General features: G+C 34.1%; 1 protein-coding gene across 3 annotated transcripts in view; it reads left to right on the plus strand.

Moving 5' to 3' along the window:
* TBC1D22A (TBC1 domain family member 22A) overlaps nucleotides 1-24,607 on the plus strand; it is a 186,731-nt gene that overhangs the window by 1,060 nt on the left and 161,064 nt on the right. For all 3 annotated transcript variants that reach the window (XM_062582762.1, XM_062582772.1, XM_062582782.1), the window contains exons 2-4: nucleotides 2,274-2,330; nucleotides 4,614-4,954; nucleotides 6,050-6,229. In XM_062582762.1, the coding sequence (XP_062438746.1) occupies nucleotides 2,274-2,330; nucleotides 4,614-4,954; nucleotides 6,050-6,229 (578 nt within the window). The remainder of the gene's footprint in view (nucleotides 1-2,273; nucleotides 2,331-4,613; nucleotides 4,955-6,049; nucleotides 6,230-24,607) is intronic.

Genomic DNA, 24,607 nt, shown 5'->3' on the forward strand with positions numbered 1-24,607 from the left:
TGGGTAGTGGATTTTAGGTCCTTGTTATTAGCCAAACCTTGAGAAGATTGAGAAATTTCTGAGTGGCAGATGGAGAGATTAATGATTCTTAATCTACTTGAGTGGATATGCCACTTCATTTCGGTGCAGACCAACAAAAGCATATTTTTATTCATGACTGTTTTCTTTAAAAACATTTCCATTACAGCAGACTGTGTACAGACTTGGAAAACTGTTTTAAACTGGTAGGGATAATTTGTAACTTAAAAAAACAGAAAGTTTTGTTTCTAGTCTACTCTCAGTTTCTAGTTGTTAATCTTGTTAAAAAGGGGAAAACTTTGTATTTTTTTTTGTTCAATAATAAAAGCTTACAGTGATTAACAGCTTAACATTTTCTTTATGAATTTGAATAGTCGTAGTTTGTAAGACTGCTATAAACTGCAGTTTTCCATGCAGTCTATTTTGAAATACTATCAATATCTCAACTTTTTTCCTGAAGTGTGAATGGTAGACCCAGTCATTGTATCAGTGCTATGAGCTTCTATTCAAAATTTTCCAGTGAATACATCCAAGAATTTCATTAACTCTTTTGATCACTGCATCAGGCCTTGAATTCACGTTTGGATGATTATTTGACAATACTAGCCCTGCCCCATCCCTAAACTGTCCACACCATAGAGTACATTTCTGTTTCTTACATTCTTTCTGTAAGAATGATGTGTATTCTTGGTTCTGAGGTAAAGTAACTTTACAGTTCATGCTATTTAGTTAAGTTCAGCAAAATAGCTCTAGTCAAGGTTTAACTTCCTCTAGTTTTTGTTATTCATAAGCACTGATCAGTAGTGATTTTATTTCTTTAGTTACAAACTAATTCTTCTGGTCTGACTTTTTTTTCTCATGTTTAACTTCTTATTCTGTAGTTTTACCAAATCCCTTTGGGAGTAAAATACATCTTTGACTCTTCTCCCTTGTATAGATATGTCTATGAATAGTTTCAGTTATTTAAATTGTAGGTAACTGCAGGCATTTCCAGTAATGAGGAAGCTGTGGAGAATGTGATGGTGGTTGTGGTTGTTCTTAGTGTGGGTGGATTCCTTTCCTGCTCATCCTTGAGAGTGTCTGAAGGAAAAGGTAGAATCCTTTTGTATACCAATGTGGAAAGTAAGTGGTGACACCTACTCATATGATCGTAATGCTCAGAAAACTGTCCATAGACACTTGACAGTGGAGGGCTTACAGTCATGTGGGAAGGCTGATAGTAAATTGACTTCTTGATTTTCATAAGATTACATACAGTCAAAGGGACTATGAACAACAATTTTCAGTCATATCTATGGTTAATTTTCCAACTGTTAATACTATCTCTTTAGCATAAATCTCAACCTCCTTTAAGATTTATTATAGTTATAATCTTTCTGGCTTGGTTCCATTTCAGTTTGCAAAGATTAGATTTGTTTATGTTTATGGTCTTGAGATTGATTTTGATTTGTCTTAAGGTCATGCTTATTGCCTTATGCGTGGCTTTTAGTACAGGTTTTGGTAGACCTGATGGCATTCATATAATTTGGGAGAGTTTTATACCAATAATTTAGATAATTGTGTATTTTCTATTATAAAGCACATCTTGCTTTGTTTTCCATGTAGTTTTGTCTTAAGTAATTTTGTAGCTGAAACCTGGAAAGAAGTTAACTTTCCTGCTGAAGATAGTTTTGTTACGGACATGATAATATGCATTTTTGTAATATTGAGATTGTAATAAACAAATCTGTAGTTACTAGCTTAGTTAGGGTGCTTTTTAAATATTCCCATGATTTAGATTCTCTAAAGCACCATCTTTTGTATATTGTGTCTTTTTTCTTTAAATTTGATAGCCTTATACTTTTGGACCACAAGGATATAGAGAAGATTAAATCTTTACAGACAAGTCTTTGAGAATTTTTATTTTGTTTCTGGCAAAAGATAAGTGAAGAAGTGATAAATCAGAAATGGGCAAGAGTTCAAAAGCAGTGTTGATATTTATTGCAGGGGTTACTTTTTTCTTGTTTTAATTCTTTACCAGAAAAAATAAGTAAGCCTAAGCTTGCTTAGCCCTTAAAAAGAGATCCTGTTTGGTAAATACAGCATTTTATTAAATTACTTTTTAGTATATATTTTAATTGCTTATTTATTTTTAGATTCTTTGAAATGGGAAACTGCTAGAACTTCTTTAGTTCAATTTATTATTTATTATTTATTTAAAAAAATGCTCAGCTTTGTGTATTATTTTTGTGATAATTCTATTTCTTTTCCCTTAGTATACAACATGTGTATGGAGCTCAGCATCCACCTTTCGATCCGTTATTACATGGAACGTAAGTTTGCCTAACATACATAGTACCATGTATATCTGAATATCCTCTGGCTTATCTTCTTCTTTTTTTCCCTGTTGTCTAAAAAACTATTATTAACCTTCATTTCCCAATTTTTGTTGTAACCTTGACTTCTCTGTTCTAACTTCTCGTTTGTGACTTCCTAATTCTTACTATTTGAGAGTAACAAAAAAGCTGTTCAATATTTTACCTGACAAAGATTTTTTTTGTTGTCTATTTGCAGTACCTATAAGTTAAAATTGGATAGTAAATACTAATCTTAATTTAGCAGATGAAGTTTATACTTAGGTGCAAGCTGCTTTCCTGTATGCATCTGCCTGTTGATGGGCTGTCTATTTCTTTTTCTGTCAATGAAAGAAAGCTCTTAAGAATCAGTCCTGAAGTGGTTCAAGTTATAGTATAGATCATTTTGAGGCAAAGGTGAGTATTTTGCTGGCGAGCAAGAAGATTGTAGGTAAGATAGGAAAGATTTTGAAGTCATTTAAAAGTTATTGTCTCGAATTATGATTATTGGGTATCAGAACAGACTATACGTGAAAATGGCAAAATTATATTAAAAATCATTAATAGCCCAAAATAATTTTCGTTCTAATAACCCACAATTAATGTAAGTGAACAGTTTTCATCTCCTTACTGCTGAAGTATATAGCAAAATGAATTATTGCATTCTGACAGCTGCTGCTTTTTTAAGCTTTTTTTTTTAATCTTTTTGGAAAAAGTTTACTTTAACCTTTGTCAAGAGCAAAGTTGTTTCTGGCTTGCTGGTACATGCTACAGCTCCTTTAAAACCATCGTTACTGTAAAATGGCAGTGAATGAGAGTTTTGGGAAAATTGTTCAACTGGTAAATGAATCACGAAAGTCAATGAAGAAAAACAATAATGTTAGAGGGAAAAGTATTAGTTAGCTTACAGGTCGTACCTTTAGTAGAGTCTTTCAGGAGCTAGTTTGGAAAGTTTCAAGAAACAAGCAAATGTTAATTAATTTTCCAGATGAAACAGAGTTGAAGACAGTTGAAATAAGAGACTTTGAAGATTGAAGAGAAAGATATGGGATGAATTAGTTCAAAATGTGCAGTTATACGGAGAGACTCAGTAACAAAACTGGAACCTCATTGCTTGAAATGATGACAGATGAGGAGGAAGACTTTACTGTTTTAGATGATAACTATAAGTCAGGGAAAAAGGTAGCTGTTGTAGGACCGCTTAAGAAAGAGATTCCCAGTAATGTGCAACAGTAAGTAATATTACTGATATTGTATCAGGACTTGGTGAAAACTGTTTCTGAAGTCTCTGGGTGCCAATGATGTTTCTGGCTGTCTTGTTTTAACAGAAAAAGATTAAATTAGTATGGGTGGAAAGAAAGGGCTGATCATAAAGGATGATTAAGTGAATGACAGTTTTTGTTTTACTTTTCCTCTTTTTAGAGGAGACTGCTTAATGCCTTATTTAGCTGAAGACTGAAAAGAGATGTGATAGCTTTGTATTACTGTAAATGAGGACAAATGCTGGGCTAAGGAGACATACTTAATTCTTCTGTTCATACACTATGCGTTGACAGAGGTACAAAGCAAAAGGTTATGAGCTTGTCAGGATACATTTAGACTAGTAACTGAGGGAAATATCCTGACTATTAGAATAATAAAGTTCTGAAGCAGATTTTTGCTAGAATATCTGAGTCGAGAGGAATAATAGATCTAACGAGATTTCAAATGGAACTTGGTTTGTTTATGACAGTGATTGTATTACGTGATCGCTTGCGATCGCTTAGGACTAGACTTGATGATTTGGTTACTGCTCATGTACTGTTACACAGCCATTGCACTGAAGGCCTGAAACCTCTATATAGGAGTTCATGAAGTAAGAAAACTGAAATGTGTCCTTTTTATTGCATAAATTACTCCAATAACATTCTTTGATTTTGGTTTTTGTTTCTTTTTGGACCTATTGAAAAATACAATATTTAGTTTTTATCAAGCAGCAAATTGCAAATTTGAAAAAGTGTATTTTTTAAAAGAAACAAAAGAGGGAAGGATCTATTAAGCTTCCATTAAAAGCCGAGGAGAGTTAGGTTACCTGGCTCTGTTTTTGTAAATTTTCCACTATGTGCTATCGTGTTTGGAAGCAGCAGCACAATGCATTTAGGGAGCTGAGGAGTTGCTACCTACAGAATGTTGAGCCCAGATTTGTGGTTACTTGGCCTATCCTCATATCTCTCTTACTCTATTACTAGTTCTTTTAAATACTGTTTATTTGTTTTTGAACAGCTTGATAAAAACAGGTTCAAAACCACCTACTACTCCAGTGAAACTAAAGAAAGTCAGCACCTTTCAAGAATTTGAAAGTAATACAAGTGATGCTTGGGATCTTGGGGATGATGATGATGAACTCTTAGCAATAGCTGCTGAAAATTTAAATACTGAAGTGGTCATGGAAACAGCTCACAAAGTAATTCAGAATCACAGCAAATTACAAGAACAACATAAATTGCAGGAGGATCAGCTACAGGAAGAAAAACAAGTAGAATCTGCAGAGCTGTCTTCTATTGCATATGGTGATAATAGGCTTGTTAAATCAGTCAGTGAAGGTCATACATCAAGTTCATCAGGTATGTAAAAAAAAAACCCCAAAACCAGATATTAAAAATCAAACTAGGGAGTTATATTTTCTATATTAGGGAATTAACCTATTCCTAACTTTTTCTTAATACCAGAAGAAAATACTGATGGTCACTATTCATTGATTTGAGGGAGATGCTGCATGTCATAATGAACTTTAAAGTATATGTGTGAGAAATACGTGGGGGAGAGAAGAATAGTTAACTTTTTATTTTCGGTTTTAATACATCTTTGTTTTTGAGAGGAAGTTGTACTGTTGAGCATATTTTAATGGTTAGTTGCACCAAATTTATGCAATGAATAGTAATTTTAAAATATTTGTAGAATTGTAGAAAACTTACAATGCTTCTCAAATAAATGTTGCAACTATTAATTGAGGACCTGGAAATTATTAAATGATTATAATCTAGTTCAGTAACATCTTACGGTGTTGTTCATCTTGCCTCCCATTTGGTAACGTCACTAAAACTTTAGCTCTACGTTCAGGGCAAATATGTACTTTGTATAAATATGAAGCTTTTGATAATGTTCTTTCTTGTGCAGGTAGGCTTTATGGTAGTAGAGTGCTTGTATATTGTAATTATTAAATACCTTGGAACAGTAACTCTCATGTTCTTGGTGTTTTACTTTCTTTTGAGATTCATACTATATAAAGTATATTGAAAAATAAGAGAAACCATTCATGTGGACTGAGAAATGCATCCTCATATGATCTGGTCTATGTTTTCCATATAAACTTTAAAGTAACCACTTGCAATGATTTCTCAGCTTTTTTTTTTTTTTATTATTTATTTTTTTTAAACGGTGATGGTGGTGAGGAAATACTTTTCAATAGCATTGGGATTTTAGAAATAAATTTCCTTGCTGTTAATGTGATTTAGCATTTAAATAAGCTATGATATCCAGTTGATGTGTTTTAATTGTGGAACACTACTTGAAGGAAGAATGCTGCTTCTGCTAATTCTATGTCATTTGAAGCTCAAAACTTGAGTTATACTTGACAGATTTTTCTTCAAAATGTAAACTCAAGTTATTAGTAGTCTCCTCACTGCCTGAGGCTAACCTGTGCTGCTTTTTCCCTTCAGATAATGCTAGTGAAAGTTCTTCCATGCAGAGATCACAGTCCCTTCCACAAACTTCCACACCTCCCTTTGTGAGTGGAATGGTGGACCATAACACCTCAGTTACTCTTGCATTAACTGAAAGAGAGGCATCCCGATTAGACAAATTTAAGCAGCTACTGGCTGGTCCTAATACAGATCTTGGTAAGTATCTCTGAATCATCTAAGAATCTATGAAATCCATCTCTCACTTTGTTGTTTGACATACTGTTTGTCTAATGGTTTGGTTAAAATATAATCCCTTCGACATTTAGAAGTGATTTTGTAAAAGAAGGCAAAATATAGTTGAGTGCTTTATTTATGCTTGTAATATGCAATTTGCATGCATTCTATTAAAGAGTTCTTTGTATGACCTAGATGTTTTATGTTCTGTGCTTTCTCACATTACTTCTTTGTACTGGACTAACTCCTGGAGAAAAAACAAAGCAGAATTATCTGAATTTACTATTATTGTCTGATTATGGAACAGTATGAAGCATAAGAGTGATTTTTATGCTTATAAAAATGAATACAAAAAATAATTAGGCTTTGAAGTATTACTACCTGTCTTCACACTATCATTCTTCATGTTCATGAGCTGGTACCGTAATTAGGTGGAATTCGTGAATGCTGCCAGTATGTTTATGTGAAAACAACTTTATTGTCAAGTAAGACTGCTCCTTTTGTGCATTAGATTTTAACTGCTGAAAGATAAATATAAATAAGTGCTGATCTGATAACTCTCAGATTAAAACTGCCCCTGGAGCATGAAAAATAAATAAAACAGTGTTAGTCTGCTTCCAGGATTCAGTGCTGAAGTTAGTTACTTCTGCTGAGAGGCAGAATCACAGAACTGAGTGTCTGCAACCCATGTGAAAATGTGGAGAGACTAGAAACAGCACAATGTGTTTGAGTAACTTCTTTAGTCCTTTAAAAGTAGGAATTTATGTCAAAATAATTAATAAACTAGATGACTTTGAATCAGGCCATGCTGGGAGATATCTACAGGAAACACTTGTGGAAGGAAGTAGAAACTGCATGTTTGTAGTTTTTGAGTTGACACTTCCCTGTATGACAATTGTCATGAGACTTCTTCAAAGCAATGTTACAGCCATGGCTTTTTTCTTCTTGTATTTTGTTTTAATGAGATTGATGCTAGCAGAGTAGAACTTTGGAAACAGTACTATTGATAGCGAGACCAAATTTAGTATTGCAGTGAGTTATAGGACGTTCTGATAAAATGGAACTGTGAATAAATTGTGGCGTGTTTAAAAATCTCATGTTTCGTATAAGCTTAAAAATTATAATCCAACATCACTTGTTCTCCCTTTGTGATCTGACAGATGTTATGAGCTATATGGTAGTGACTGATGTTCAAATTTAAAATGATTTTTTAATTTATTTTTTGAACAGGGTATTTTCATAGCAGAAAACTCGGTTACAAAAAGTTAAAATAACTTTAAATCTATCCATTTGACTTTTAATACCTTATTAGATAGAAGTACTTTCCCAGCTAGTCAAATTTAAAGATAAAGGATTTTAAAGATATTTTGGAATGGAGGGGAAGAAAATTTACACTGTTCTTAGGATTGTGGTCATTGTGGCTAAAGTGAGGGTTTCATTAGTATTTTTAAACTAATCTAAGTTTTGTTTTGTTTCTCTTTTGAACTTCCTGAATTTCACACAGGAATATGAGTAGGAATACAAAATTTGAATAGTTACTGATGGCTTTATTAAAATTCGAAACATAATATACTTTCAGTATTTTTTTAAAGCAGTTTCCACAAATTAATGCCTTTTCTATATCAGCTCATTGATTCTCCTGCTATATAAACTTAAATCAGTGCAGAATTTGATGTTCAGTATGAGCTATAATTTTAAGTCAAATTTTGAATTTGATATACATGTTTTGCCTTTTGATTGTAGCTAAGATATTTCTAGTAGCATTTCCTAGTAAGTATGTAATGGTATATAATCATATTTTATAGGATCACTCTTAGTTAAAAATGAGCTATTTATTGCCCACAGAAATTCTGGATGATTATAAAGCTGTATATGATGGTAGTGCTTGGGCAGTGTGTGTGTGCACGCGTGTGTGTGTATGTGTTTATATATAGGTGAGTTGTGAAAAAATTGGGTTCGCTGGCAACTGTGACAGGATCTGTCCAACTTTGTTTAACAAGCATGAGCGTATGTTTGTAGGCATATATATGTATATGTACGTATATATTTTTGTTTTGTAGTACATCCACAAATGGTTGTCACGATGGTTTGAATTAGCAGGCAGTCATCTTGAAGTCATGTTAGCAAAAATTTCTGTTCATTTCTGGATCTTATATAGTAGTACTGGCTTTGCTTGGCAAATAGAACTAGTAACAGCAGGAGAGCATTCCTGTTTTCTTTTTTTCCCTCCTTGAGCTAGGTTTCCGTATTGTTGGGAGATACTATACGTGGCAAGTCTTCCAGAGCAATATAAAAAAATTAATATAATAAGCTGTGGCATTGAAACAATGACATGCACATTTTCAACTTGAGGCTTTTGTCCATCAAAACAGGAGAAATCAACACAGACTAAGAAAAGTAGTACAACTGACCTTGAAATGCTTCCAGTCACACTTGAATAATCACTTGCCAATAGACTGTACAATGTAATGATAATCTTGTGTGTTGACTAGAAAGGGTGAAAGAGTGTGTTCTCTTTCAGTAGAAAACTCAAGAATTCTCAAAAAGGTGGACTATGCATATAAATTGGGAAGTGCAAATTATTTTAGCTATTGACAACTACTAGGGAATTTTGGAGTCTGATTGCCTTTTGTAGTTCTGATTCTTCCTTTAAGTCCTCAGAAACCACTGTTCTGCTCTGTCCTGCAGGCATCTTTGTTGTTTACATGCTAAGCAGATGCAAATAAGGTCTTACTTCCTTTCAGTATTTTGTATTTGGCTATTGCTATGCTGTTATTACCTCTGGTGTCAATAGGAAAAGTGTAATGTAAATTGAGTATCAAGAGTAATTAGCAATATGAGAACAAAAACGCCCCCCCTCCCCTGCAGTTTCTATAGAAGTATTACTTCTAAATATGATTCCTACTTCAGGAGAGAAGTATTCAAAAACCCTACCAACACACCTCCAAGTAGTAATATAATGCTAAGAATGGGAAGGTAATCTCATAAAATTAAGATTATGAAAAAAAAATTGCAGTGCAAATTCATAACAGGATACTGCTATGGCAAAAAATGTGTGCTGGTAGAAGGGACCTGTTGTAAGAGGCTGTTTTAGGCTGACCCCAAATCTCTCTCTATCTATGTGAAGTAGATTGTATTGAAGTGTACTGGGTGCAAATTCAGGAGGAAGGAACAGATTGTAGGGCCTGTGTGTCTGTATAGTCTTCCAATGTTGGTACTGCATGCCAGGTTACTCAAAGAAAATAATTTATAGTGCACTTGTTTTTTTGCTTATTCTTGCCTTGTGATGAATTCAGTGTAGATTTACTCCATTTCAGACCTTGGCTTTTATTGTAGTAAACTTTGTGTTACTGAACAGAGATGGACTGTTGTCCTTTTATTTCCAGGATCTTTTGCAAACAATTGCTTGCTTTAAGGGAAGGGACAAGACTTTAACAAAACGGCATTGGGAAGCTATCTTTTCTCCAGCTCTTTCAGGTTACTATTTTAAACATGGGGATGGTACCACTATGCCTGTCTAGTTTCCAAAATAGATTTAGTTCTATAAAATCTGTTGGATGTGTGTTTTTTCAAGTAGTCTTGCACAATGTTTGAGAGTTATGTTTACCTGACAGAAACAGTATAAGCAAAACAAGTAAGTAAACTTTATTGATTAAAAAAAAAAAAAAAAAACCTAATTCCTAACTACCAAGAAGTTATCGCGTACTGGTATGTGATATATGGCAGACATATGATAGATTTTGTGATATCGCTTTAAAGAATCACGTATTAGAACACTACTTACTTTCAAAACAACTACTTTTGTGCCCTTTTCATGTGCATTAGAGCTAATTAATGGGTAGATTATTTGTTTTGAATGTACATGTTTCTGACATTCAGGAACCAACAGTGTATGGTGTTGTGTGGACTTAATATAACTTCGTAATGGTGTAGTATTAAGCAGTGTAGTACATATATATTAAATACTTCGGAGTGAAAACAACTTGTCTTTTTAAGATGTTCCGTTGTTTTCAATCTTAAAATGACTTTTCTTTCTGCTTCATCACAATGCATTCCAATCTGAATAAGTTATCCTATCTTTTAGCATACTACCTTGGTAAAAGTAATAAAAAGTGCTATAAATGCACCAATGAAAATGGTAAATAATTCCTATTTTAAGTTACTAATGTTGCTGTATCCTACATTCACCATCAAAAGCTCTGTCTCATTGCCCTTTTTCATCCATATGTGCTTTTTACTAGTTCTAACAAAAATACTGGAATGAAAACCTCTCTTTTTAGAGAGTACCACATACTTCTGACTGTGGTGCTCTCTCCCAGCCAGTGACTTGCTGTTGTAGTAGATACCAATGTAAAGTCTTAAATAACATAAAGAATATCTGAACGTTTGATTAATCTGATGACAAAAATTAATGCCTTAACTTCACAAGAATTTTCTCAAAGGGTGTGATATCCAATTATTTTATAACAATAGCTTGGTGCCTCCTTATAAAGGAATCTGTGTGGTCCTCTAGATAGGAGATTTAGGAGGAAAATTAGCAGATGTATCTTCTTTCTACCACAGAGGTCATCTCTATTATTGAAGCAATTTGAAAAATAGGTGCCTTGGAAATTTTTTGGTGTTTACAGATGTTTACACATTCTAGGATCTATATTAAACCTAATTGAACACAGCAATTGTCTCTTTCTTTTGTGGCTCATAATCTATAACAGCTATCAGTTACGTCTTTTCAAACTTCTGTTACTGAAAAGATTCAGTAGCTTTGCAAAAATATATTAATTGAAATGATTTTGATTAATTTTGTTCCCAGTCTTATTATCTTTAATTTCTCTGTGCTGTACTTCATAGCCATTTATCTCTTTTTGTTCCTGATTATTCCATGTGATTTAAAATTTTATTGCCTTCTGCAGTTTTGAATCATGTGTAATTGATCACTTTAGTACATACTCTTCTTGCAGTTCATTGATATATAGTATAAAGTGAACAAAATATGTCCTACTGCTTCTTTTTGTGGCAGACCAGTAATCATATCTGTCTTTTCAAAGTGTTTTTATCAGAGGTGTATCCTCAGATTCCTGTTCTAGTCAGTTGATCTGCTAAATGTGCTTGCCCGTTCAACTAATGCTCAAGACTAATAAAAGTCAGTACTTTATCAGTAGACTTTGGACCATCTTTCTTCTTTTTCTAATGAAAAATCTTTCAAAAGAAATTTATGTTAAATATCTTTAAATGCTTTCTTGTGTCGATTGCTTTTTGCAGGATTAATATTTTGTCTTTCTATTTTTCTAAAGCTTGGTCTCATATTTGTAGTTTTATGTGATAATCTACATTTATTCTGATTACAGTTTTTCAGGGGTATTTCAATTTATAGATATTAATCATAATTTTTTATTGTTGTAACTGGATGATAATACTATATTGAAATAATTGTCAGAAGGATATTTCTGCATAGTTGATCTCTGAAAATATCTTTGTCTTTTTTTCAAGACATTTGTATAAATGACATAATTGTCATTGTAGTACTTAATAAGTATTGACATAGGAAGACATTGTATTCCCAATCTGATAAACCTGTCAGTTTGCTGGTTACTGACAATTTTGTTTTTGACTATTAATGATCCCCTTTACTATGCTATGGAAAGAGTCCTTAAGTTGCTTCTGTCCTATTGTGCTCTGATATCTTCATTGTACTGGAAAACTTTCTCCTTCCCCTCCTCCCCCCTTTCTTTTCCTGCCACTTCTGTTACCAGTTCTATTGAATATTTCAACTAATTTACCCATGTTTATACTCGGTGGCAGTTTTACTGTCCTGTACTGCCTACTGTTACTTGCTTAGTTTGATTGCATCTTTGTGTGTTGACAGGATTGCTTTAAATGAACAGATACCATTTTTGGGCCATGGTGATTTAGCTTGAAAAGATAGCTTTTTTGGATGTTTTTCTTATTTGCTTTTTTAGCTCATAACTCAAGACTTCTGTCCATCATGCATACTTAAAATATAATTGACTCTTGCGAGATCTTTGGTCTCATGGTCTTGTTTTAATTAAACATTGGCTGAGTATAGTACCTCTTATGTAGATAGTTTCTGTATCTCTTTTAACTTCTTTTCTAAGAGTTAAATAGTTTATAGAAATGCCATTAAAACAAAATGGAAAATAGAGTGTATTAACTCAGCAAATTACTTCTTTGCGTCTCTGTCTTACCCGTTTTTACGTTTGCTTGTAGTTAGGGGGAACTATATGCTTAGTTTATTTTTATTTTTTTTGACTTTTGCAAACCTAACTTAGAATTCATATGGCGGTGATGATCCAAGAGCATAATTCCAGCTCATTAAGAGTATTCGTTGTGAAATTCTTTGCCTAATCAAGATTCTCTGTATTCTGTACAGCTATGGAGTTTATTAGTAGCTTTCCTCTTAAGCAAAAGATATCAAGGAATGTGATAGAAAGAAAGGATATCTTTGTTATATAGAAAATAAGGTGGATTTATAGATTTTTTTAGTAGGGGAAGCTCTCTAGTGCTAGATCTTGTGAATAAAATAACTGCATGAATTCTGTAGCTTGGTTATGTATCTAGACATGTATCTGTAAATCTTAGTTATTTTATTTGTGCCTTTCTTCTACTATAGTTTCACTATGAAAAGGCAAAAAATAATTTAATGAGAAACAAATCCAGCAGTAATGGTATGTTTCCTTCATGTAGTGGGATGATAAAGCTTAGTTTTATAAAAGTCAAGGAAAAACATAAAAACCATAGAACCTATTTGATGTTGCCATTTAGACATGAATGTCTAAATTGGTTTTGAATAGGATATTGGTAACTTACCAGACACCCTGAGTTACCTTAAACTATATTTAGTGATAAAAAAAAAAAAAAAGGTTGCTGTGTTATATTTTGATAACTTGTATCAGTTAGATTGTATTTCTGAATGTAGATACTGCAGTAGGGTTTCTTCAGTCTGTTTACTTAGTTTGCTTTGTAAGATTCATTTCTTGGTAGTATGAAGCTTTAAGAACACAGTAAGTAAGTTTATGCCACAGTTATTTGTTCTAAATACGTATGGATATTTTATATTTAAAAAAAGGTTAAGACAAAAGAGGATGGCATACACTGGTTCAGAGTTAATTGTGTTACCTGCCTGTTCACAAAAGAATGGATCTTTTTCACGATTCCTTAACAGAGAGCAAACTCTGGAGATACAAGCTAAACTGAACAAGTAGCTGTCTTTACTCAGAGTGAGAGGAAGAGAGTTTTTTCTTTTTTTCTTTTTTTTTTTTTTTTGTTTTTTAATGTTCCATATTATATTCCATATTCTGCCCAAATAGGAGCAAAAATACTGTTATTTAAAAATAAGTGGGAAAATTGTTTAACTGGTATTGTAAACTGATATTTCCTGTTCTCTATCTGTAAAGAAAGTTTGTTAGAAGCTGTTTCGATGACTTTAAAGGGAAAATAGAAATAGTTGACAATATTCAGAAATTGAATGTTGGAGGAGAATTATAAAAAACTGTAATAGTATATAAAATCTTCTATCAGAATAGTTGTTCTCCATTAGCTGTTTTGATAATTAACATTATTACCTTACTTATTGCAATCTTTCTTTCTGGTTTCATTAATCTTACTTTTGCTTTTATTTTCCTAATTGTATGTTCACATGCTATTTCTTTACCTTCTAACACCAACCTCATCTACTTCTACTTCTCCAGTTGTTTGCATGAAATAGCTGACAGGGCATACTTGTCTCTTCATTCCTAAAGAAGATCCTGAAAAGAGTCTTACCCCATATTTACAGCATTATATTGAACTTTATTTTCTGTTTTCTGCGTGCATTCAGAATAACTCTTTGTTCCATTAAGAAGATTAAGGGCAATGTTTACTTGGAAAAAAAAATTAATGAAGGACCTAACAGAGCTATTACTCATTTTGGAAACCAGTTACTGTGGTTGCCATAGTAATATCAAGAGCCTTATTAAAGCTATTTTCTATATGTACTGCCTGCATTATAACATGCTGTTGGGGGAGCTGCAGTTCTGTGAATCTATGCTCTTGAAAGAATTTTCCAGCTTTGTATAGTTAAATTATCCAAGGATTTTATGCTATAGAAATATAAAACATGTAAGTCTAGTTTATCTTATCTATCGTGTAGTTGTTTGTGCAGGCCATCACTTCACATAGTGATTTACAGTAATCTCAAGGGAATAACAGCTGTATCAAAAATGAATAATGCATACAGCAAAATTTTGAACTCCTTTAATGTTTCTAGCATGATGATTTTATACTTTTTTTATTTGTAACTGATGGAATGATGAGCTTGTAGTTCCAAGAAAAATACTTGTAGACTTGGTTATTTCCTCTAGTGTGTTTTAGGTATAATGGGTAATAGCTCTAGTAATAGCACTTGGGATGAAAAAGCTGATAAACTAGTGGCATGTTTCCTTTACTGAATGCTTTGCGAAATATTTATGGAATATAATGAATCTTTATATCTACTGAAATTAAAGGATAGTGTCTGAAGATTTCTTTTAGAATAATTGCTTTAACATTTTCAGAGAGAAGAAACGTATAACTCAATGTGTTGTAGTAAGCCAAATAAAATGATTGTTTTTCCAAAATTAAATGAATTAAGTCAATGTGAGGCAATTACATACCATGTTATCCCTTCATAGTTAGACATACTAATTTATTAATGTTTCTGCAAGAATTAAGTGTTTTCTTCTAAGGAGAAGACAATTGGTTAGTGCTAGCAAATGGAGATTTTTTTTGACCTAAAATTTATAGGGAAAGATAAGTATTTTGATCCTTACTGATCACAGAATTATGTAAAACAGGACAGCTAAAAGAGTGGTAAATGGGGTCTGAACTGTTACTTCTTAAAATATCCTTTCAATCTGGGACAAGGCTTACAGGCAGGGTTTTACAACTACTGCTCTTAGATCTGGCTTATTTTAGAAATAAATCAATAGGATGAATTTACTTCTGAGCTTATGGTTTTGGCAAGTAATAATATATGTGGTAAGACTATTTTATGATTTCTTATTTTCAAAATAATTTATAATAGGATACTTTATTCTGGAATTTTAAGAAAATGTTAATTATATTGAAGCAATGATATTTTGCAGTAAAATATTAATTGGAAACGTGTGCCTGATTTCTAGGTGGCATTAAAACTCCTCTGTAGAAATCTGTGCTAAGCAGCATGTTCTCCAGCTCATAACTAGGACAGGTGATTCCTTGGGAAATCTACAAAGAAAAGGAGTTAGTGTAATGACGATAAATTAAAATTATTCTTTGACTAGGGAAAATGTAACATTTCAACCAATAACAAATAGTTTAATAGTTAGTAGTTTTATTTTAGTATTCTCAAAGTCTTGGTTAAGGATGGGTTTGTTCTGTTGCCTTGGTTTAAAGGATTGCCAATTACGAGGTAGACTTCTATAACCAAATAGTTTTTGGCATGACAGCAGTTTCCAAGTTTGAGAGCTATATCTTCACATCTCTACTTTTTTGTTGCTACATTCTACGCAGTTAGAAATTAATAAACTTGCTGTGAGGTTGGAGGCTATTTGTACCCTGTGCAGTGGAAATATAACTTTAGATTTGTTCTTTATTTGTCCCCAATTTTATTCTTTCCTTTTTGGTTGTATAAAAACCAAAATCTAGAACACTGTTGTAACTAAGGACTAATTTTTTTAAAAAAATCCATGGCATCGCAGACATGGAAATAATATATATGTATATGAATGTGTGTGTATATATGTATATATAATCCTTTAATAATACAAATTCTCTTCTTCAGAGCCCTGTGCTGTATTTTGAGGGGGTACCAGCTTGGCCAAGGTATTGTTGTGAATGAAAATGGGATAATAAAGCTGTAAATGCGATGAAAACCAGTAGTAGGGAGAGAATGATTATTTCACGAGTTAAGTTCATGTTTGTTTGGAAGAGCGAATAAAATTAAACTTATTTGTAAAACATTAGTGAGTCCTACAGCTATGTAAAAAATACAGAAATCAATATAGAAGAAATCTTTTGTTAAAAAAATTCTTGTCTTCCCCGCTTTCCTTCTCTGCCATACTGTTGTGCTGAATCCTGTTTTTCTGCACAAATTAATGATATTACTATCTAGATTTCTTTTTTTTAAAAAAGTGCTGAAGGGAAAAAATAATCTAGTTGCATTTGAACAAGAGTTATGGGAATGTTCCATTCAAAGAAGTTATATCAAATAAAAATGGAAATTATTAGCATTGATGAAAAAACAAAGATTTCAGAATTTGAACGCACCCTGCGTCCAGACTCTGTTTTGACCATTGGGCACTTCTGCATTTGATGCTCTCCAAATTTTGTGCCTGCTTCCTGTATAGTCTACTGATTTTGCTTATTTAAGATGATCTGGAAGGAGCCTAGGTTGCTTGCTGAGACTAGGCTGTGTTTCGAGAAAGACCTTAGTTATATTTTTCCTTACTGGAAATTGCTTGGTTGGAGGAGATTTGTACATTGTATATTAACGTAAGTGATGCGTGTTTCTCATTAAGTGCTATGTATTATTTCTCTCGGGTGTTGTTTAGACTTCTTCTGTGTCAGTGTTCTTCATTCTTTTAAATTACTGTCTGAAAGTTCACTCTTTAGTGCTGGTGTAAATGTAAACGCATTTCTAGTCATAGTTTTGCATAGCTGTGTTACATTCTGCAAAACTTTAAGATTAGTGTTTTTTTTTTCTTTTTTTTTAAGGTACTTTAATGTGCTATAGCCAAGAAAACCAAAGACTTTTCAGCCATTTATCTATTTTCAAATCAATTGTGATGCATAACGTTCACCTAAACGCTATGAAATATTGTGTTTGGTTACAGCGGTCTGATGTGTATGATCCATAGAAGGCAACACTGATTTAACGCTCTGTGAGGCTAGATTTCCACTTCAGTGAGGGACATTCTGGCTTAAAATTGCCACCGTTTATCAGTTTTGTTTACCAGTGTATGACTGTATTATAGAATCACAGAATCAGTAAGGTTGGAAGGGGCCTCTGGAGATCATCTAGTCCAACCTCCCTGCTCAGCAGGGTCACCTACAGTATGTTAGACAGGGTTGCATCCAGGCGGACCTTGAAGTCTCCAGAGACAGAGACTCCACAACCTCTCTGGGCAACCTGTGCCAGTGCTCTGTCACTCTCACAGGGAAGAAATTCCCCCTCACGTTCAGGCGGAACTTCCTGTGGTTCAGTTTCTGCCCATTGCCTCTTGTCCTGTCACACGGGGCAACTGAAAAAAGTTTGTCCCCGTTCCCTTGACACCCTCCATTCACCAGTTCATCACTTAGTCGTTGATGTTTTCAACATTTTGTTGTCCAAGGCGTTGTAAATATTGGCAAAGTTAAAAATCTTAAATTTCAGCAACAAGAACATTTGCATCTGAGAATCTCAGTCTAATCAAATTTTATATCCAGTGTTAGATATTAACATCTTCCTATACAGTGAGAATTTTATAGTAAAGGCTTTTTTTTGTTAATGGAACTTTGTCAATACGCATTTTGTCATTCATACCTGGTAACTTTTTGCCTGAACTCTTGTTCACAGAATGCAAAATATACTGAACTAAGTGTCCTTTGAGGCTTTATTTATAATTATCTTATGTCTAGGGAACTTTTTCTTGGGGCTTCCCTCTGTGATGTGCATCAGTACTTGTGCACTTGAGATGGCTTGGGAAGGAAACTATTTAAAGACTATAAAGTCAGGGTATCTCCAAGCTAATAATTAAGTGAGGGAAAAATAGAAAAAGTAAAAATATTTTAGGGTTAGGAGTTTTTGAATTCTATTTTCGTAGCTTTTGAAAAATGATCTGAAACTGTGTTTATGGAATTAGATGGTGGGTAATGTTGCTAGCGTGGTAATTCACAGAGAATTTTCTTTGAGAGCAGGAGAGTGATCAAAGACTGTTTTAACTTCCTCAGCCTCCAGAGTGGCAAGTTGGACTGTTAGATATCTTGGTGACTTGAAAACTTTTTACTTAACTCTGATGCCATATTTGAAAATTTTATCTTGATTTATGGGAAAAGTTGACTCAAGGCCTTTCACATGAAATCCAACCGTAGGGGATTTTTTCTTTTTAAAAAAGAGAGAGACAGACAGATACTGGCATGTCATGTGATCTTTCAAGCTATTACTTTAAATGTTAAAGGAATTCTGCTTTTTTTTAATACCTTTTATTACAATGATGTTACAAGCGTGAAACTGTTGGAACTTTCTTAAAATCAAAGAAGCAGCAGAAAAAAGAAAACTCCTAGTGATACCAGTGCTTTTGTGTCTGATATTGCAATCTGAATATTTATATTTGAAGAGTTGTAGAAAGTATCTGATAATTCCATTGGAGTTCAGGATGAAGTGGATACTTGAATTTCTGTGTATGCCTTTGAAAATATTTTGTCTAGTATCTCGTTGTTCTTTAATATCTTTTAATTTACTCAACAATCATATTTATCTATGCAATGTAAAATCTTTGAATCTAAGCTAAAATCATTGTTGTCACTGATGAGCAGGTTGCCTTGCTCTGCCCCTAAGAATGGGGGGGTGGGGGGAGAGAAGGAAAAGTGAGGAGAAAAAAGAAGCCCGACAAGAATCCAAATGAATTTAATCATCACTGCAGCTAATATTTCCCACATTCTTTTGCACCTTAATATTTACCATTTTGTGAGATGCTACAGATTGCCTTATTTAAGATGATCTGGTAGAAATTATGACCTATTGCAGAAAACTATAGACTAAAATCAGCAGAAGGCTTTAACATTGCTGTTTAGGTGATGCCTATAGTATTTAAGGACTTAAAGCAGAATAAGGCTGATCTTTTAGCTACAACTCTGCTTTTGTCTTTGTGCTAAAAATTGTGATTGTGTTAATGTTCTGGTGCAAGACAAACTGATAGACAACTATTTTAGAAATTTTAATAATAGCTTTACTCCTTTTATGTGAGGTAATTTTTTCCTTGACATGTTTGATTTATGACATGTTTATGTGATGCCTGGTTTACTCCATTCTAGCACTCTCTAGCTGTAGATAAATGTTTTGAGAAGTTGAATAGAAATAAATAATTTGCTAATAAAATGATTTGTTTTTTCAGTTAGGGAAGTTCAGATCTTGCATTAGGGTAGCAAGTCTTCATATCAATATCTTTATGTAGCTAAACAAATGCAGCACATCCTGTGAAGTCAAAGGACGAGAAAACCTTGGAAGCAGTTTACTAGAGTGGGATAATTGGCTGCGCTAGCACAAGTAATGGAGCTGAGACCCAGGGCAACCGGGGAATATTAACTGGGCTTTTGAAACCTGCTTTTTCTCACAGTAAGGATTCAGATTAACCAGCAGTTCCCATGTAACAGCCTAGCCGTCATGGCTGATGTAGAATATATAACTGACTTCGGAGTCGTGCTTGATCTGTTCAAAAGCTGTCTCACAAGTTGAAGGCTTTCCTTTATTTATTGATTTTTTTTCCCTCTCTTCTCCTCATATGACTTTGTTACTGTTTGGTATTACTAAGTGATCTAGCGTTAAGAATAAAACCCATCTTAAAAACATTGTTAAGTTTACTGTAGAAATCATGCATGTTTCAAATAAGATATACATGTAATGCATGTATTTTATCAATATTTAGAGTCTCACTTCACTGAAAAATGTACATATATATTTAAAATGATATGCTATGCATGTGCTGCGTTTATTCTTGCTTCTCTTGTCACTAGAAACATTTTCAGTTTATGACACAATGTTGATAGTTCCAGGAACAAGCTCATTCCTGCTTTTTTAATTCTGGTTGGGAAGGGCAGGGATCTTGTCTTTGCACCTGTTCGGGTGGAGTTGAGCCATTGGAGGAAAGCATGCTGTGAATGGAGGCTTTAGCAGCTGCCATGCGTAAAGGTCAGGCGATATGCTTTTGGTGATGGTCACGAAAACCTGCTACTGCACCTGATAGAAAATGTTGATTAGCCTCTTTCAGTTTGATGTGTACTGTTTGTCACTGGCGAAATGCTTGTTGAACTCACTGTACTGAAAAATTAAGACCAAATTTTACGACTTTTAGTGTGGAGTCTTGAGTTTCTGGAATTATGGAGGATACAGGAAAGCAGTTGATGTTTGTGAACAAATGTAATTTTGAGACACTCAGCGCTAATGGCTCTATGATGGCATTAACTTAACTCTCAAATATGCAATCTTCTGCCTCTACAGCTGTTTCCATACTGAAAACAAATACCGTATCACTTACAAAAGCAAAACAAAAACAAAAGCCTTGAGAAAATTCAAAGGATCTTTGAATTCAAAGAAGAACAAAGTAAGGTAGGGTATTAAATGCAAGAAGACATCCTCCAAAAAGATAAAATTCTGTGTCAGTTGAGGAGAATGCAATAGAGTACAAATCCTGTCAGGCTAAATTAATGGAAGCATGTCTTTTTTGGGGAGAGAGAGAGCAAGCATTTGAGGGACAACTTGTAAAAGATATAAAAACTAGCAATAATTATTTTTCTCAAATATATCAGGAGTGGGAGCATCACCAAAGATTCTACAGGACCAATATACAATCCAGGTATAGAAAGAGCGTGTAGAGAAGATAAGGCTATGGCAGGCAAATATAAACTTTCTTTTATACTGAACATTTTTTTTTTTTATGTGAGATTATTTCCAGAATTCTACTTTATGGTGAACTGGTCAAAAGTTCTGTTTCAAATAAAAGTTTTATACTGTGAAACAGAAAATGAACAAAATAGCCAGAGCTAGATGGTATTAATTCATCTAGAATTCAGATTCAGAATTCAAATTATTAGGAAAGAAACAGAGCAAAACTGCAATCGCTACTATGCTGATCCAAGTCATTGGTGAAACCTCATCTCAGCTAGTGTGTGCATTTCTCATCCTCCATCTCAGGAAAGTTATAGAAAAGAAAGTTTTTTTTTTTTTTTTTTTTTTTTTTAAAAAAAAAAGATGCATAAAGATGTGGAACGGCTTCTGTAGAGGGCTGATTGGGCTGGGATTCTTCAGCATGACAGAGAGGGAACAAACTCACAGACTGACCCACAAATATTGATCTGCAGATAGTAGGAGCATTTTTTCACTCTTTCTTCCAAGGCGAGAAGCGAGAACATCAAGATAATATGACTGGGTTCAAAAGATCTTCTTCACACAGTGTTAAATATTTCTTATGTAGTTCCTTGTCACGGGATATAATGGCTGCTAAAAGCTTGTATGGATTCGAAAGGCTTTTGTACCTGAGGAAAAACCGGTAAAGAGCTGTTAAATACAAAAACACTACTTCTGCCTTAATGACAAATGGCTGGAGGCTGGGAGTTACCAGTATCATCTCTATTTTTCTGCATTTTTTTTGCATATTTGTGCAGGACAGACAGAAATATCAGATTGCAAATCCCTGGTGTTTTAGGTATCAAGTAAAACAAAAGACAATGTAACACCACGTGCAAACAACCTTTTCTCAATTAAAACCCATAAAATATTGGTTGTGAAATCAATGATACTGAAAAAAATGAGGGTGTGGTTATACCTTTGTTGATGTGTTCTTTTTAAAATTGACTGTGAATCACATGCTTTTCTTCAGAAAAAAGGAATGATTGTAAATGGAAGACACTTCATTAAATTTTGTTTACTTCCAGCAGACTATCTAGGGTGAAGTCAAAGGTGAATGAATAGTCTGCTTTCTCTTCACCTAATGTTGTTCACCTAATTTCAGACTGATCATCTATTTACTCTACAGTGAAAATCAATTGGGGCTGATTCCTTGCAAATCATTTCAATAACACTTTGTTCTTGATGTACATTTTTACTCTCGGTGCTTGGATATTCTTCTAAAAAGAGCAGACCTTTGAAAACCAGCATTACGGGATATGCATCTTAGTTGGAACTGCACAACAATTCAGGCAATCCTCAATTAGAGGAAATCTGTCTTGAGCACAGAGTATTGTCAAGAATGGAAACTTGCCTAAACCCAGTGATCATTTTCTTTTTCCTCCTCTGTGCCTCCCCCCCCCCCCCCCCCGAAACCTTAGTTCATTGACCCTTGCAAATAGGTGTTTATATTTAGCGCAGAAGTGGAGGTTTAATTGGAAATAGCACTATTTTATTTAAACTCTTTGATGTCAAAGTTATCCTTAATACATCCTGAACACAGAAGGAAAGCTGAGCTGCATCAGAGGGTTGAAAGTTTTACTAGAATAAGCTATATTCAGATTTGTTTGCATGGTTACTATCTTTGGTATTAAATGAGCTCCATAAGAATAATCTTTGTTCTGGATGATTTGTCACTAACTTCATTGTTTATTCCATGTTTTCTGATTCTGACAGTAAATTTGCCTCCCCCCCCCTTTACATGGATGGATGTTTTTTAGAGGTTTGTACTGAAGATAACATTTGTGCATAGATTCCTATTTAGGTGGACCTACGGGAGTGATAAGTGTTGATAGTGTATGTAGAGCAAGAATGAAGGAGGAAGAGAAAATGTTGTTACTTAAAAGTAACAAAAGCAGTTTCTGAGTTGCAGCTTATTTTCTGCATATGCTGAACATATTTGCTGCATATGCTAAGCTTATTGCATAGTTTATAAACAGTGTGCTTTTATTACAGTAGCCAAAACTTGCAACTTTAGCAAAATGATTTTATTAAAAAGTCATAAATAAATGCATAAGATCTATTTCATTTCAGCCAGACTACCCATGACATAAGTAGATAAGCAAGGTAAATCATGCGTATGCATAAGTACAGCACAATGGCTAGTGGAGCAGTAAGATGCAGAGCTGGAGAGTGCTTGCTTTTGAAGACTTGAGGCCTTCATTTTCATCAAACCAATCCTGGAGTTTATAATCATGTTCTGGAACGGAGGAAAAATGTATATAATTTGTAGATGATGTTGTGTTTAGTTAAGGTAGATGTTCTTTCTCCTTTTGTTAATCATAGGCTGTACAAATACCATTTTTCTAATGTAGTTATTATTATTATATGCATGATTTGCCTTTAGTTATTCTGATTGATTCCAGCCTTTTTCTGTTTTAGAGGGATAGAGCCAGTGTAACTACTACCTACATTTTAGTTCTTGGTAGCACAGAGATTTATTTACTTCTACATCTGGTCATGAGTGGAATTAAAACTTCTTGTAGATGCATTAGGGTTGCAGGCCTACCACTGGCTTGGCCCTGGCCTGAGGCTGAGCTAACTAAGTAGGACATGGAGAGCTACTAAATTGCTGAATGTAACAAGTAACAGTGTGAGAAGCTGACAAAAGTTACTGATAGCACCAGGAGGGATGCCTGGATTTCACAGGTAGTAAAGGGAGAATTATGTGAGCAATCTTCAAACAGCCCAGAGACTTTGAGGGGAGCATTGGGAACATATTGGGAAGTACAGTCTCACAAGACCGACAGTGACTAGGTAACCAAAGAAATACCGAATTTGGGTATGTTGTAGCAAAACTAGGACAAACAAGGGAAAAAGTAATCAAAGTGGGTTATTTGTTTGAGAAGAAACTGTGGTGGGTAACGGGCGGTAGGATGGTAAAAAGGAGGTTAAGTAATGCCGGGGGGGGGGGGGGAAGAATAATAAGATTTTTAATCATTAGACCAGCCCTTTCTGGGAGTACCTGTGGGGCAGCCCTGGGCTTGGTCATTGTAGCTGGAGTCTGACAATATTGTTGCTATAACCGTGCCACGTGAGTCAAACCTGCCTCGGCAGGTGCCTCTCGGGAGGACTGGGATGGGGAGCCCGAGGCTTCCCTGGTTGGCAGAGGAGTACCTTGACAAGTTGAGCGTCCTGATACCACTGTGTTAGTGCCTGTTCCAGGCCTGTTATGGACTCATTGCTTCATAACAAGATGGGTATTGAAATACTATTTATAATTATACTGTAATTTTTATGGCTCTCTGTCATTCATTGTCAGCATTATAACAATATGTGGTAGTTCGTGCTTTCTGACAATTGAGAACTTATAAGGCTAGCATTGTATCTAGTCTGTTTTTGTTTCAAATTACCTATAAATCGGATTAATGGATCCATCTTCTGCATAGAAAAAATTATTAAACTGGAATGACCTAAAATTGTACTGTATAAATTTTAAAATTTGCCTTTTAATTGCAGCTATGTTCTTGGACCTCAAACATCTATTATGAAACTAGCTTTTCCTGTTCTTGGAACACAGAAATGTGTTTTAATTTTTTTAGATAAGTTTCTGTTTAAGGCTAAATACTAGGATCCTCTAAAGATAGTGACTTAAAACCATTTAAAATTGTCTCAGATCTGGTATGTCTCTGTACTTCATTCTGCTTACCACCACTTCCATCCCCTTACAAAATGCTGAAATACAACCCCAGAACCCATCAGCAGTA

This window comes from Rhea pennata, chromosome 1 (genome assembly GCF_028389875.1).
Source record: "Rhea pennata isolate bPtePen1 chromosome 1, bPtePen1.pri, whole genome shotgun sequence".
In the NCBI taxonomy this organism is placed as follows: Eukaryota; Metazoa; Chordata; class Aves; order Rheiformes; family Rheidae; genus Rhea; species Rhea pennata.